Here is a 13,897-nt window from a genome sequence, read left to right on the forward strand (position 1 = left end):
TAATATAATAATCCATATCAACAATTACATGAAGAATGACTCAACAAATAGTGACAAACAATAACTGTAAAGATTTAGCTTATAATGAGAGCAAACAATAATGTTCCTCTATTCCTCTGCACCATTGCAATATTTTATTATATTTATTTACCATGTAGTTCGCTGCATGTCAACAGGAAATAAAGAGAGGGAAATGAATTCTGACTATTTTTGATGTGTTTACGTGACTAATCATTTTAATTTCCACCCACTAGTCTTTCAGAAGTGATTTTATGAAAAGCAGGTCATTAAAATGTCAATCAAATGAAAGAAATGAAATAGAAGGAAGTAAAAATAGACAGATATCCAGTCAAAACCACATCCTTATCATCTGTTGGTTTGTACAGTCCAGAGTGCAGGTCTACTTCTAAAGGTAGGTGAAGGATGTGGTGTGATTTAGCTGTGTTTTTTGGATCTGGTTTATTGAAGTGTGAGATTCAGATTAAGCCGATGTAAGGTTGAGGTTTGAGCCAAACTACAGTCACGTGAGTCCTGTAATCACGCGCCAGTTTATGTAACGCCACTCTGCGTGACCAGCTATAATCTGCATAATAAAGTGATCTTTGGATGGAAGTGTTTGGGAATGTTGGATATTCCCGCTCATTCACATGGAGAAGATTGTAAATAACACAATGCTGCCCACTGCTGTACAGACAGCGTCAGTGCACATGTGGAAAGATGCTGTGAAAAATTAATATTATAAATGTGTAAAAAAAATATATATATATATATATATATAAACTAAACTAGGCTATATAAATAATATTTATTTAAAGTGCCCCTATTACCCTATTACAGATTTTTGTGTGTAGTGTGAATGTAAACAGTGTGCAAAGTTGTAAAACTGAATGCATGATAAATAAAGTTATTTTATCTCAAAAGAAAGAGTCGACTCTGAACCGCTTAGACGAGTTGTTTGGAATTCGAATCTTTTTTTTTCGTGAAGTTCACGTGCACGTCACAATTTGCATAATGCCCGCCTATACGTTCTCCGTGTAGCTTTAGGTTTATTTTCACTTCCAAAGGATGATGCTGTGAATAATTAGTGGTTAAAATTCATATTTTCCACGTTCATATTTTCCATTTTAACCTCAAACGTTTGCTATGTTCCCTTCATTTGACTGATTACTGCTTCTCCAATCTCAGCGAGTTTAAAGGGGGGGTGAAACACTCAGTTTCAGTCAATCTCATGTCAATCTTGAGTACCTATAGAGTAGTATTGCATCCTTCATATCTCCGAAAAGTCTTTAGTTTTATTATATTTATAAAAGAAATATGGGCTGTATCCCCGGAAAAAAACGAGCGCCTGGAGGCGTATCGTGTAGGCGGAGCTAAAGAATGACGAGCGCACACAAAGCGGTGACGTCCTCAAGCGTGGAGAAACCCATGCTATCGATCTCAGCTAATACAGATAATGATCCAGAATCATTCGGAGGCTGAAATAAACTGAACAGGAGAAACAGCAGCAGCAGGACGTCCGTCTCTGTAGTATGGACTGTATTTAGTGGCCTGTCAACATTTGTGTGTGTTTACTCGCAGTTTATGAGGACATGATTCGGTTTATGGACTATTGTATGCGACTAAACCTTAGCAGTAGCAAGCAAAACGGTTTTGCACGTCAGACTAGTGTAACGTTATACAGAGAACAGCAATGGAGTAACCGTTAGCGCATTTGAATGACGAAGCACACGATCGTGTCGTTTACTGATGTTTACTCACGCGACGATAGCCGACAGCACAGACATTTGAAGCAGTTTAACTCACCGGCTGCTTCCAAAGCAGGACCGAACCTTTATCGCTGGGACTGCTCCGTCAAAAACACACTTCTTTGGTATGATTTGGTGAAGTCCTGACAGCAGTGGCCGTGGAGATCCACTTTGAGATGCGACTGAAGCGATGTTGTGACGCTTCTCGTCATTTCTGCGTTCAAATCGGTTCAAATGCAGCGCTGCCTTCCCAGAATGCTGTGCTGAAGCGTTGAAGTCGCTCGACGTCACTCATAGGAATAAAGTGGAGCGCGGCGCGACAGAAGTGTTCACGGACGACTGGATCTGCAGCTGAGAGTGTTTATGGGCGTGCGTTTCCTCTCTCGCTCTAGTCACGCGCGCGCGCACTCTACCGGGAGAAGAGCCCGTACGGCCCACACAAGGACCTTCCGCTCTATTAACGTCAAGCCGACCCATACTCGAAAAAAACTCTCCGAAACTTGTGAGAAACCGGAAGGAGTATTTTTGACACAGAAATACTCCATCAAACGTCCAACATTAGTGTTTGAAACTTTGTCTTTAGGATGGGAATCCAAGTCTTTAACAGTGTAAAAAGCTCAGTATGCAGGAAACAGCATTTCACCGCCCCTTTAACAGAGTATTCATAAATTCAGCGCAAGTGAAAATAACAGATATTTTATTAACAATAGATTATATTTAATAAGTGAAAATAGCGTATATATATAAATATATTTACACCATGTAAAAGTAGCAGTTCTTTACAATATGTGGAAATAGTAATTACATGCAATTTATAGGCCAACTTTATTTTGACAGATACATAGGCCTACTATACACCTCAGTATATTTGTACATTAACAGGATGTAATAAACTGTTTAAATGATTATATTAATTAAAATGATTAAATAAATGCTGCCTTAATGGGAGAATAAAAGCGATCAGAAAACCCTTACACCGACTCCTAACCCTACCCAATTACGAATCATTTCACTAGGCACTTTATTTAACATTTTATTAATTTTTATTGAATGTTAATGCCTTTCTAATGTGATATGTGATGGGAAAAGGGAGAAGAGCGAACTCGGCAGGATTCGAACCTGGCCGGGTTGATCGCGTCAAAACCAAGATCTTTAAAGCTACACACAAGCTAAACAAAACTCTTTTAGTTTATTCTTAGCTAAAAACACTTAGTTCTTTCAAAAATATATGTGCTCATTAATGTATATTTACTTCTTTCAAGTAATAAAGTATTCTGGTAAATTTATAATATGCCATTGAAAATACATACGGGTGAGGGGTTCAAATGCTGGTCGCCATGTTGCTCCTCCATCTTGAAAGTACAGTAGCCAAAGAGGGACATACCCGTAAATTCAAGCTTCGCCTTTCGCGTTTTAACACTCGATGGCACCGTGTCGAATGTGAAGAGGGGGATTGCCATGTTAATCTTGGACTAAATCAGCCACCGTAGGAGTTAAAACGAAATCAGAATTGAGAGGAACAGAAACTAATATTCACTGGATGGTCCTTTTCACCGCTAGATGGGGGAAAATATCACACAGTGGAGCTTTAAGCCTTCGCGCTTTACTGACTACACCACTAAAGATGTTGAAATATGTGTGTGTTTTGTATATTTTTTAGACCTTGACATTGTTAGGTAGAGCTAATGTGAATTTACACTAACATTTGTTAAGAAGGCACACAATTTGCTCTTTTGTGAATACACTCTTAAAAGACGGCTCAGAACAAGTTTATTTAGACCAGTTCGCTTCATTTCACTGCGGGATCGTTTGTAAAAAAGTCTCAGGTCGAGCTGGATTTGCAGACACAACATTGTGTTTCTATATTGGATTCGACAGGAATGGTGCAACAAACTTATGTGAGTAAAACGTCTTTTTTATATGTATAATAGTAGTCCTGGGGCTGTGTGGTTTCCAGATGGGCTATATTGTAATAATATTCCTTTTTTGATCTGGGCGCGCGTACGTGTGTGTGTGTTCGCGCTTATATCGTGCAGGCCATGTAATACAGAAATAATATTCCAATCAATCGCGGGTGGATGAGAAATAATGCGGTTTATCCCGCAGCGCCAGTTCTGCATACCAAAAGCGACACCACTAGGCGTCTCGTGTTTGTTTGATAAAGACGTTACGAGCCCTGTGGTCGAGAGAATCATTCTGGTGTCGCTTTCAAAACAATCCCTCCCTCATGTGAACTGAACTGACAGCGGAGCTGAAGCTCATTAAATATGCAAATCTTCTCCAATCCTAGCCGTGGGCGTTTACTTTCAAGTCTCCAGGGACACGCCCATCAAAACCCAGCGTTCAGGAGAGAGCCTCAAAACCAGAAAATAACCTATTACTTATTAGTTATTATGTTTTTGAATGTAAAAACCACACAAATGTCATTAGTTGACCCAGTTCATGACACCTTTAAACTTTGAGTAAACCGCAGCGCTCATCACTGTCACTCTTCACCCAGCCATCCAATCACAGTGGAGGAGGGGCGGGACAAAAATAACACAGACCAACCGCCACATTAAGCTTGTACAACATTGACAGATGAAAACAACAAACATAAAAATGAAAAAGATCATTTAAAAGAAGAGCCAGAGCTAATACTTTACATTTTATCTGCATTTTTATATAAAATCAACACAGAAACAAACTATCAGTGAAATGAGATACTAGTAATACTTCTGCGGATATTCTGTATTCTAACAAGCAAAGAGTCTCTCGATATTCTCAGTCCTCTTTAGTCAAAAATGCCCATCTGTGAGAAGAAATTGTCAAGCTTCTTCAAAGTTTATCTGCAGACAATGTTTAATGTGTTTTCTGTGGTATCATGACATTTGTCGCCTGACTCACCTCCACATCTGAAACTGCTTATTGCCACTGTGGTAAACAGACTATAGTTCCTGTTTAATTCTTGTTCCTATACGATAAGTGATGCTAATATCATTTCTCTTTTCCTGTGTGGGTGATGACCCGACACTTTCCACTGCGCATATGGTGACTGGAAAAAAATAAGGTCACACTGTCTGTAAAACATTTTAGCTAACTTTATATGTAGATTTTTGACATTTGGATATGTCGTTGGGCTGGTTTTGTTACCCAGACATGGTAACCCTGCACAGCGTCATTTTTCTTTTCACATTTGTAAGTGTGTGAGTACATGGTTTTCCAGTTTCACACTGAGACCCACAGCTCAGAATGGCTTCAATCAAAGTTCTCCTTCTGATTTCATCTTTATTTCCCTCTCGGAGTGGTAAGGAATATATATTTTTTTAATTTGGCAATGTGTAATGTAATTATCAATCTTGATGCTCTCTTTTTTAGTTTGTTTGATTTTACAAAACAATATTTTCTTTGTCTTTTAGTGGATGTACTATAAGCGTTGCTTAAGAAAACAGTTTTGTTTGTATAGCTTTTGGAACAAGTTGTTCTATTTGTATTTGTATTGTAAACCTTAAAGGTGCAGTGTGTAGTATTTGGGGATCTATTAACAGAAATGCAATATAATGTACTTAACTATGTTTTCAGTGGTGTATAAAGACCTTACATAATGAACCATTTTTGTGTTTGTTAGAATGAGCCGTTTCGATCTACACACACCCTTACAGTGAAGCCGCCATTTTGTGCCGCCATGTTTTTACAATAGCCCTAAAGGGACAAACTTCTCTACCAAGTGCTAGTCACTTTTTCCTGTCTCAGACGACAACATGTGTGTCCTGTGTAGGCCAATGGCAATGGGAAACACAGTCCAGAACAAGTTACAGAAATATTACATGATTGTGACCTCACTGGAGTGTGTTACAGAATAAGGGTTAAACTTTGGACAGCTCATGCCTGTAACATGCTTGCATTTTTCCTGTTTGAACAAGTTTCTTCTCTTTTCCTCCAGAAATCCTCTCTCTATTCTACATGTACAGTGTCATATCAAAATCTGGAGACATTTATGAATTCAACAGCTCAGTGGAATTCAATGACATACAGATGAGTGTGTGTGAGAGTGTGTATAAAGCAGATTTCATGACTGGGTTGTGTGAGGAATCTGAGAGACTCTTTAATGAAAGAGATGATCTGCATTATAAACAACAGTGGCTTCAAATCAACCTTAAAACACTGATGGAGCTCAAGAGGAACCAGAACAGCCCACGGGACACGGGTGATTATGGCATTTTTATTATTGAGCAATGCAAGAGGGATTTTCATTTCTAATACAAATGAACAGATTGAAGAATGAACAAATCACCCATGCAATGATTTAAAAGTATAGTTTGACAGCAGATTATTCAAATTTTCTTAAACCACAATTTCAAAATTCAGAGTATTTTAATGTAGTTTTTTAATAATACAAACCCAATTCCAAAAAAGTTGGGACACTGTACAAATTATGAATAAAAAAGGAATGCAAACATTTACAAATCTCATAAACTAGTTTTTTTATCCACAATATGAGAGCTACACATTCCAAAAAAGTTGGGACCGGTAGCAATAAGAGCCCGGAAAAGTTAAATATACATATAAGGAACGGCTGGAGGACCAATTTGCAACTTATTAGGTCAATTGGCGACATGATTGGGTATAAAAAGAGCCTCTCAGAGTGGCAGTGTCTCTCAGAAGTCAAGATGGGCAGAGGATCACCAATTCCCCCAATACTGCGGCGAACGATAGTAGAGCGATATCAGAAAGGAGTTTCTCAGAGAAACATTGCAAAGAGTTTGAAGTTATCATCATCATCTACAGTGCATAATATCATCCAAAGACTCTGGATGAATCTGGAACAATCTCTGTGTGTAAAGGTCAAGGCCAGAAAACCAGACTGGATGCCTGTGATCTTTGGCCGTTAGACGGCACTTCATCACATACAGGAATGATACTGTAATGGAAAATACATCATGGGCTCAGGAATACTTCCAGAAAACATTGGTGAACACAATCCACCGTGCCATTCGCCGTCGCCGACTAAAACTCTACAGGTCAAAAAAGAAGCCATATCTAAACATGATCCAGAAGCGCAGGCGTTTCCTCTGGGCCAAGGCTCATTTAAAATGAACTGTGGCAAAGTGGAAAACTGTTCTGTGGTCAGACGAATCAAAACTTGAAGTTCTTTTTGGAAAACTGGGGATGCCATGTCATCCGGACTAAAGAGGACAAGGACAACCCAAGTTGTTATCAGTTGTTCAGTAGCCTGCATCTCTGATGGTATGGGGTTGCATAAGTGTGTGTGGCATGGGCAGCTTACACATCTGGAAAGGCACCATCAATGCTGAAAGGTATATCCAAGTTCTAGAATAACATATTCTCCCATCCAGATGTCGTCTCTTTCAGGGAAGGCCTTGCATTTTCCAACATGACAATGCCAGACCACATACTGCATCAATTACAACATCATGGCTGCGTAGAAGAAGGATCCAGCACTGAAATGGCCAGCCTGCAGTCCAGATCTTTCACCATTAGAAAACATTTTGCGCATCATAAAGAGGAAGATGCGACAAAGAAGACCTAAGACAGTTGAGCAACTAGAAGCCTGTATTAGTCAAGAATGGGACAACGTTCCGATTCCTAAACTTGATCAACTTGTCTCCTCAGTCCCCAGACGTTTGCAGACTGATATAAAAAGAAGAGGGGATGACACACAGGGGTAAACATGGCCATGTCCCAGCTTTTTTGAGATGTGTTGATGCCATGAAATTTAAAATCAACTTATTTTCACCTTAAAATGATAAATTTTCTCAGTTTAAACATTTGATATGTCATCTATCTATTGTGAATAAAATATTGAAATTTGAAACTTCCACATCACTGCATTCTGTTTTTATTCACAATTTGTACAGTGTCCCAACTTTTTTTGGTATCGGGTTTGTATGTATTTTAAAAAGGGTTTAGAATTTGCTTTAAAAAAAAATCACTCAGAAATTGATAGTAAACTACAAACAATTACAAAGAAAAGACAATTAACACTTGAATTAATAATGAATAAATGAAATATGCTTGGCAAATCTTTAGCGAAATGACATGATTTTATATATTTTAACAAGCAATTAACTATTATGTACAATTTAATTCCCTGTTTTCATGTGCATTTTTAGATGTATCCTCACTCATTCATATATATATATATAAGTTTGCTTTGAGAGTGTACAGCACAGATTTCCTGGACTTTTAGTCATTTAATGTATTGTATCTTCTCTGTTTCTCTTCAGATGTTCATGTTGTTCAGTGGAGGCACGGCTGTGTGCTTGAGCGTCGCTCTGATGGTTCAGTGATGTTTCCTCAAGGCACTGATGAATACGCCTATGATGGCCAGACCTTGACCTTTGACCTCTCAATGCACTGGAAGCCTTTAGTCCTTGACCATAACGTCACATTGGACAGAGAATCAGTTTCCAGCCTGGAGAGGAAATGTGTGGAGACGTTAAGCAGCGTCACCGACCTTCAGCGAGAGGGAAAGATCATCATGAAATGTGAGTTTGCATCAGATTGTGTTGAATGCATTCTTTCATGCTGGTGTGTTATTTTAAGGACTCGTGTCTGTCTGTCCTGCAGCTCGTCCTCGTGTTCACACTCTTGTAAAAGCGTCTGGATCTTCAGTCAAGCAGCTGCTGGTGTGTTTGGCCACAGGCTTCTCCCCTAAACATGTGCAGATGGAGATCAGACACCATCAGACGGCTTTACCTGATGAGCAGCTGAACTCAGAGGGAGTCAGACCGAACGCAGACGGATCCTTTCAGCTGAGGAAGAGCCTGGAGATCCTGCCTTCTGAAAAAGCTCAGTATGAGTGTGTGGTGCAGCACCAGAGTCTGACTGACCCGCTCGTCATCCGCTGGGGTAACACCATCAACCATACAGGACACTAGCTTTCAGAAGATTAGTGTTATATCTGTCTCATACACTGTCAGAAAAAAGGTATATTGGTGTCACTGGGGCGGTAACCTAAGGTACAAAACCGAAAAGCTACTAATATGTACCTTTAAGGTACTAATTCACACTCTTAAAGGGTTACTTCAGCGATTAGCATATGGCTTTGTATCAGTAGAAACCCTGGAGTATATTCAAATGATTGTGCTTTAAGGTACTAACACACACTCTTAAAGTACTGATATGAGCCTTTAAGGTACTAACACACACTCTTAAAGTACTGATATGAGCCTTTAAGAAACTAACACACACTCTTAAAGTACTGATATAAGCCTTTAAGGTACTAACACACACACTTAAAGTACTGATATGAACCTTTAAGGTACTAACACACACACTTAAAGTACTGATGTGAGCCTTTAAGGTACTAACACACACTCTTAAAGTACTGATATGAGCCTTTAAGGTACTAACACACACTCTTAAAGTACTGATATGAGCCTTTAAGAAACTAACACACACTCTTAAAGTACTGATATAAGCCTTTAAGGTACTAACACACACACTTAAAGTACTGATATGAACCTTTAAGGTACTAACACACACACTTAAAGTACTGATGTGAGCCTTTAAGGTACTAACACACACTCTTAAAGTACTGATGTGAGCCTTTAAGGCACTAATACACACTCTTAAAGTACTGATATGAGCCTTTAAGGTACTAATACACACTCTTAAAGTACTGATATGAGCCTTTAAGGCACTAATACACACTCTTAAAGTACTGATATGAGCCTTTAAGGCACTAATACACACTCTTTAAGTACTGATATGAGCCTTTAAGGTACTAACACACACTCTTTAAGTACTGATATGAGCCTTTAAGGTACTAACACACACTCTTTAAGTACTGATATGAGCCTTTAAGGTGCTAATACACACTCTTTAAGTACTGATATGAGCCTTTAAGGTACTAACACACACTCTTTAAGTACTGATATGAGCCTTTAAGGTACTAATACACACTCTTAAAGTACTGATATGAACCTTTAGGGTACTAATACACACTCTTAAAGTACTGACATGAGCCTTTAAGGTACTAATACACACTCTTAAAGTACTTATATGAGCCTTTAAGGTACTAATACACACTCTTAAAGTACTGATATGAGCCTTTAAGGTACTAACACACACTCTTAAAGTACTGATATGAACCTTTAGGGTACTAATACACACTCTTAAAGTACTGACACGAGCCTTTAAGGTACTAATACACACTCTTAAAGTACTGATATGAGCCTTTAAGGTACTAACACACACTCTTAAAGTACTGATATGAGCCTTTAAGGTACTAATACACACTCTTAAAGTACTGATATGAGCCTTTAAGGCACTAATACACACTCTTAAAGTACTGATATGAGCCTTTAAGGTACTAACACACACTCTTAAAGTACTGATATGAGCCTTTAAGGTACTAACACACACTCTTAAAGTACTGATATGAACCTTTAGGGTACTAATACACACTCTTAAAGTACTGACACGAGCCTTTAAGGTACTAATACACACTCTTAAAGTACTGATATGAGCCTTTAAGGTACTAACACACACTCTTAAAGTACTGATATGAGCCTTTAAGGTACTAACACACACTCTTTAAGTACTGACATGAGCCTTTAAGGTACTAACACACACTCTTAAAGTACTGACACGAGCCTTTAAGGTACTAATACACACTCTTAAAGTACTGATATGAGCCTTTAAGGTACTAACACACACTCTTAAAGTACTGATATGAGCCTTTAAGGTACTAATACACACTCTTAAAGTACTGATATGAGCCTTTAAGGCACTAATACACACTCTTAAAGTACTGATATGAGCCTTTAAGGTCCTAACACACACTCTTTAAGTACTGATATGAGCCTTTAAGATACTAACACACTCTTTAAGTACTGATATGAGCCTTTAAGGCGCTAATACACACTCTTAAAGTACTGATATGAACTCTTAAGGTACTAACACACACTCTTAAAGTACTGATATGAGCCTTTAAGGTACTAATACACACTCTTAAAGTACTGATATGAGCCTTTAAGGTGCTAATACACACTCTTTAAGTACTGATATGAGCCTTTAAGGCACTAATACACACTCTTAAAGTACTGATATGAAACTTTAAGGTACTAATACACACTCTTAAAGTACTGATATGAGACTTTAAGGTACTAACACACACTCTTAAAGTACTGATATAAACATTTAAGGTACTAACACACACTCTTAAAGTACTGATATGAGCCTTTAAGGTACTAATACACACTCTTAAAGTACTGATATAAACATTTAAGGTACTAACACACACTCTTAAAGTACTGATATGAGCCTTTAAGGTACTAATACACACTCTTAAAGTACTGATATGAAACTTTAAGGTACTAACACACACTCTTAAAGTACTGATATGAACCTTTAAGGTACTAACACACACTCTTAAAGTACTGATATGAGCCTTTAAGGTACTAACACACACTCTTAAAGTACTGATATGAGCCTTTAAGGTACTAACACACACTCTTAAAGTACTGATATGAGCCTTTAAGGTACTAACACACACACTTAAAGTACTGATATGAGCCTTTAAGGTACTAATACACACACTTAAAGTACTGATATGAGCCTTTAAGGTACTAATACACACTCTTAAAGTACTGATATGAGCCTTTAAGGTACTAATACACACTCTTAAAGTACTGATGTGAGCCTTTAAGGTACTAATACACACTCTTAAAGTACTGATATGAACCTTTAAGGTACTAATACACACTCTTAAAGTACTGATATGAACCTTTAAGGTACTAACACACACTCTTAAAGTACTGATATGAGCCTTTAAGGTACTAATACACACTCTTAAAGTACTGATATGAACCTTTAAGGTACTAACACACACTCTTAAAGTACTGATATGAGCCTTTAAGGTACTAACACACACTCTTAAAGTACTGATATGAGCCTTTAAGGTACTAACACACACACTTAAAGTACTGATATGAGCCTTTAAGGTACTAATACACACACTTAAAGTACTGATATGAGCCTTTAAGGTACTAATACACACACTTAAAGTACTGATGTGAGCCTTTAAGGTACTAATACACACTCTTAAAGTACTGATATGAAACTTTAAGGTACTAATACACACTCTTAAAGTACTGATATGAGCCTTTAAGGTACTAATACACACTCTTAAAGTACTGATATGAACCTTTAAGGTACTAACACACACTCTTAAAGTACTGATATGAACCTTTAAGGTACTAACACACACTCTTAAAGTACTGATATGAGCCTTTAAGGTACTAACACACACTCTTAAAGTACTGATATGAGCCTTTAAGGTACTAACACACACTCTTAAAGTACTGATATGAGCCTTTAAGGTACTAACACACACACTTAAAGTACTGATATGAGCCTTTAAGGTACTAACACACACACTTAAAGTACTGATATGAGCCTTTAAGGTACTAATACACACACTTAAAGTACTGATGTGAGCCTTTAAGGTACTAACACACACTCTTAAAGTACTGATATGAGCCTTTAAGGTACTAACACACACACTTAAAGTACTGATATGAACCTTTAAGGCACTAATACACACTCTTAAAGTACTGATATGAACCTTTAAGGTACTAACACACACTCTTAAAGTACTGAAATGAACCTTTAAGGTACTAACACACACTCTTAAAGTACTGATATGAGCCTTTAAGGTACTAACACGCACTCTTAAAGTACTGATATGAGCCTTTAAGGTACTAACACACACACTTAAAGTGCTGATATGAACCTTTAAGGCACTAATACACACTCTTAAAGTACTGATATGAACCTTTAAGGTACTAACACACACTCTTAAAGTACTGAAATGAACCTTTAAGGTACTAATACACACTCTTAAAGTACTGATATGAGCCTTTAAGGTACTAATACACACTCTTAAAGTACTGATATGAGCCTTTAAGGTACTAACACACACTCTTAAAGTACTGACATGAGCCTTTAAGGTACTAACACACACTCTTAAAGTACTGATGTGAGCCTTTAAGGTACTAATACACACTCTTAAAGTACTGATATGAGCCTTTAAGGTACTAACACACACTCTTTAAGTACTGATATGAGCCTTTAAGGTACTAACACACACTCTTAAAGTACTGACATGAGCCTTTAAGGTACTAACACACACTCTTAAAGTACTGATATGAGCCTTTAAGGTACTAATACACACTCTTAAAGTACCATTTAGGGGTTAGTAAGGTACAAAGATGTATCTTTTCACTTTAGTACCTTAGGGTACCGCCCCAATGAGAGCACTTTACCTTTTTTTTTGGACGGTGTAACTGAAGTAAATGTTGATGAATGATGTGTTTCTGTTTTTCTGTGGCAGATGAAGTGAACGTCCTGCTGCCGGCGCTCATTGGATTTATAGTTGCTTTAGTTGTTCTTGCCTTCATTCTTCTTGTTTTTTTTCTGCTGAGGAAATGCTTTAAACGTCAAAGTGAGTATTATATATTTTATATGTATTATATATACTGTATCTTTTAGCTCGGTCAGGAGGAATAAGAACAGACAATGAACCTAGAGGGATCCATGTAAGTGAAAGTGAGTCCATGAAGAGAATTTTATAGGAATAATTAGGAAGAAAAAAAATGTAATTTTGATAAATTCACTGCTGTTTTGATTTTTGTGCTATCAGAAAAAAAAAAAAATTGTCTTCAAAATAATTCAGAACACACACACACACACACACACACACACTCATGTTGGTCTATGTGGTTTACAGGGACTCTCCTAGGCGTAATGGTTTTTATACTGTACAAACCGTATTTCCTTATTCTGCCCCTGCCCCTAAACCTACCCATCACAGGAAACATTCTGCATTTTTACTTTCTCATAAAAACATAATTTAGTATGTTTTTAAGGCCATTTGAATTATGAGGACATTTGATATGTCCTCATAAACCACATTTATAGTGTAATACCAGTGTAATACCCATGTAGTTATACAAATTTGTGTCCTCATAAACCACATAAACAGGCTCACACACACACACACACACACACACACACACACACACACACACACACACACACACACACACACACACACACAGACACACACACACACACAGATACATTTTACCATGTGAGTCTGGCTCTTCTAAAAGTAATCGTGTCAATAAACATTTCTCTGTATC

At 37.6% G+C, this 13,897-nt stretch overlaps 1 protein-coding gene across 2 annotated transcripts in view; it reads left to right on the top strand.

Moving 5' to 3' along the window:
* The first annotated feature begins 4,757 nt into the window (after positions 1-4,757).
* Positions 4,758-13,897, top strand: part of LOC137047928 (zinc-alpha-2-glycoprotein-like) — a 13,837-nt gene continuing 4,697 nt past the window's right edge. For both annotated transcript variants that reach the window (XM_067425862.1, XM_067425863.1), the window contains exons 1-5: positions 4,758-5,031; positions 5,668-5,931; positions 7,973-8,233; positions 8,316-8,597; positions 13,087-13,197. In XM_067425862.1, the coding sequence (XP_067281963.1) occupies positions 4,977-5,031; positions 5,668-5,931; positions 7,973-8,233; positions 8,316-8,597; positions 13,087-13,197 (973 nt within the window). In that variant the 5' untranslated portion in view covers positions 4,758-4,976. The remainder of the gene's footprint in view (positions 5,032-5,667; positions 5,932-7,972; positions 8,234-8,315; positions 8,598-13,086; positions 13,198-13,897) is intronic.

The sequence above is a fragment of the Pseudorasbora parva genome, chromosome 19 (assembly GCF_024679245.1).
Source record: "Pseudorasbora parva isolate DD20220531a chromosome 19, ASM2467924v1, whole genome shotgun sequence".
NCBI classification, from domain to species: Eukaryota; Metazoa; Chordata; class Actinopteri; order Cypriniformes; family Gobionidae; genus Pseudorasbora; species Pseudorasbora parva.